This window comes from Monodelphis domestica, chromosome 4, assembly GCF_027887165.1.
Source record: "Monodelphis domestica isolate mMonDom1 chromosome 4, mMonDom1.pri, whole genome shotgun sequence".
Taxonomy (NCBI): Eukaryota; Metazoa; Chordata; class Mammalia; order Didelphimorphia; family Didelphidae; genus Monodelphis; species Monodelphis domestica.
Genome location: NC_077230.1, coordinates 375308527 through 375311749, shown reverse-complemented (window position 1 = coordinate 375311749; position 3223 = coordinate 375308527). Strand labels below are relative to the sequence as shown.

At 43.5% G+C, this 3223-nt stretch overlaps 1 protein-coding gene across 1 annotated transcript; it reads left to right on the top strand.

The window, feature by feature from the left end:
- The first annotated feature begins 1945 nt into the window (after window positions 1–1945).
- LOC107649120 (protein FAM136A-like) lies at window positions 1946–2559 on the top strand. The gene has a single exon (XM_056795385.1). It carries the CDS (start codon window positions 1969–1971, stop codon window positions 2383–2385), a length of 417 nt encoding a protein of 138 aa, XP_056651363.1. The 5' UTR covers window positions 1946–1968; the 3' UTR covers window positions 2386–2559.
- The last annotated feature ends 664 nt before the right edge of the window (window positions 2560–3223 follow it).

Genomic DNA, 3223 nt, shown 5'->3' with positions numbered 1-3223 from the left:
AATCTCTGGTTTTATCCAATCCCCTGACGTTACAGATGAAAAAATAGACCCAAAGAAGAGAAAGGACATCCATGACCAGACAGAGAGGCAGGTATGGGGATGGGGTCTGAACCTGGGTCCCACCCATCTCTTCTACGGCACTTTGGTTTTCATCAAGTGAAGTAAGGATGATATGCTCAAATTAAAAGGTATGGAGAAACAGATGAGAACTGAGAACTGAAGGGAACACAGGGACAGGGACTGGAACTTGATCTTGGGTTCCATTGAGTGCTATCTTCTAAAGCATCTGTCCTGTATATCCCCTTCATTGAACTGTTGCTATTTCTTCCCCACCCCTCCCATTACCCTGATGGTCAAGACTGAGACATATCAAGAATTGTTCCTTTATCCCACTTTCTCAGAAGGCAGAAAAACCTAAAATTTACACACACACACACACACACACACACACACACACACACACACACACACACACAAATTTGGTTTTAGGAAATACCTAAAACTTACCTAAAAAAAGCAAAAATTCATGGAGAGCAGGGCAGCTTTCTGCAATCTCTGTCTTTGCTTTCTCACTGATTCTCCTTCCTCCTTCCTTTCCATTGATCTCTCTCCTTTCTTCTCTTTCCCTCTTTAATCCTTCTTCCCATACTTTTCCTACCTAATCCACTCTACTTCTTTTATCTTTTTCCTTATATCTTTCCCTTCTCTTCCTCCTTCCTCCCTACTGCTTTCCATCTTCTCCTCTCTTCTATCTCTGTGTGTTCTTCCCCACTCCTTTCTTCTCCCATTCTCTCTTCCCATTTTCTCTATCTTTTCCTCCTTCTTTGTCCTTCCCCTGCTTTCTCCTTTCATTTCATTCCCCCTTTCTTCTTCCTTCTTCCTCCCCTTCCATTTCTTTTCCTTTCCTCTCTTCTATCCTATTTTCAACTCTTCCCTTTCCCGTCTCACTTTTAACTTCTTTTCCCCACCCCTTCATTCTGTGTTCCTTTCCCTTCGTTCTTTCTATGTTTTCTTTCTCTCCCTCCTTCCCTCTCTGTTACCTCCCCTTCCCTTCCCTCTCCATGCTACACACTCTCTAGTTGAAGACATTTGTGGAGAGTCCCTAATGGCTGGTGGGTCCCTGTGTACCATTATGCTTTCCTTATAATGACATTCATTAGTCTGTCTGACATCAATACTGTTCTCAGGTTAATATGTTTAACTTAATGAGGCATTTATTTTCAGTTAGAAAACTCCTGAAGAAGCATGTTTTCTCCCAATGAGCTAAGCTGATGAATAGATTAATAGCAGGGTTGAACAAGCAGACTAAGAAAATGACTCAAACGGAATCTTCTTTCTTCTCCAGTTATGGGCTTTGCTTGTTTTAATTTGAGTTGTTGGCCATTCTTTTCAGGGAAAAAACCAAGAGGAAGAAAAAAATCATCCCTTGGCAGAGTGCCTGCCCTCCCTCTTCAGTTTGTTCCCTCTTGCCTGGAAAGGCAGAGGACAGGGCAAAGAAAGAGACCTTGGCAGCTCAAAACTGGAACAAGAAAAGAAACATTATAGATAAGTTTCATATCAAATGGACAGATGGATGGATAGATAGAAGGATGGATGAATGATAACATATGTTTTATGTATTTACTATTTTCCAGGGTCTATTATAACCTTTTAGAGATATCAATAAAAAACAAAAACACTGCCCCTGCCCTCAAGGTGTTCACACTCTAACTCTAACATATTGAAGAAAGTTATGCATATTGTAAAAAATATATGAAGAATGGAAAAGACAAATTAATATGGAATCAAGGGTCAGGAATGGTCACTACACATGCCATGTGCTCCATAGACATCCATTCAAAATCAATAGGATAAGAGGACTAATAATAACTATGAGGAGGGTCGCCCTCAGTGTCCATGTGGACACCGGGGTAGAGCGCGTGGGCTAAGCCTGGCTGGGAGCTGAGCCTAGGGGTTGGGGCACGCGCCATGGCTGAGTCACAGCAGCTGCGGGTGCAGGAGGCAGTGGAGGCCATGGTGAAGGGGCTGGAGCGGGAGAACATCCGCAAGATGCAGAGTACCATGTTCCGATGCAGTGCCAGTTGCTGTGAGGATTCCCAGGCCTCTATGCAGCAGGTTCATCAGTGCATTGAGCATTGCCATGCACCCTTGGCCCAGGCCCAAGCCCTTGTGACCAGCGAACTAGAGAAATTCCAGGACCGCCTGACTCGATGCATCATGCACTGCAATGACAAAGCCAAAGACTCAATGGATACTGGGAGCAAGGAGCAGCAGGTGAAGAGGCAGCTAGAGTCCTGTGTGACCAAATGTGTTGATGACCACATGTACCTCATCCCCACCATGACCAAGAAGATGAAAGATTCCCTGGCATCTATTGCAAAATAATCATTGTCAGTAGTCATTGGGTGGGAGATGGGTCTACATGTAAAAATGAATGGAAATTTTTACCTTTAATTGAAAATTTGAAAATGAAGAAATTGAGGCTAGTAGCAAGTTTAAGAATACTTTTATGGGATTTTGGCATCTGCCTCTAGACTCGGTTGGTTCCATTATTTGTTTTAGTCCACAGGTAAATAAAATGGAAGAAACTGGTGCTCAGGAGTGGAGGTAGCCTGGAGAGCTAATAGTACCCAGATCCATCCCATCGGTGAAGTTGACCCCTATTCTACATGTTAGAGCCTTTAATGGCTTTCAGCAGGTTCAGAGGAATTCCTTTCCTGGAAGCAGGAATAGCCCCATGGGTTTGTGGTTATTAGTGATTTTCCTTCCCAACCTACCTTCTATCTGGTGTGAATCCCTGAGACAGACGTACACTTATTGGTGCCAATTTCATGCCCTCCTGATTGAGCCTTTTGCCATATACCATAAAGCAGTAGCCATAAGTTCACTACTGATTGGAAAAAAGAAACAGTTGTGCTTTTTTCCCAGTACAAGAACCTGGGGAAAGAAGGTTACTTGCCTTAGAACAACGAACAACTAGCTGCCTGGTGATCTCTTTAATGAGGCCAGTGCTCACTCCTGCTTTCAGCTGGGACACCAAGCAAGGTCATAAAAAGGAAATCTTCCACCAGGTCTGAGAACTCTGGTTCCTTCACCTTGGCTTCTCTAGGACGGCTGCTCCAGTTACCTCTTCTTGCCCTTCTAGAAGGTACAAGGGCAACATTCAGTTAAAGTCTATTTTGAGACTAACTTGAAACAGTTAAGGCCAAAGAAAGCTTCTTTT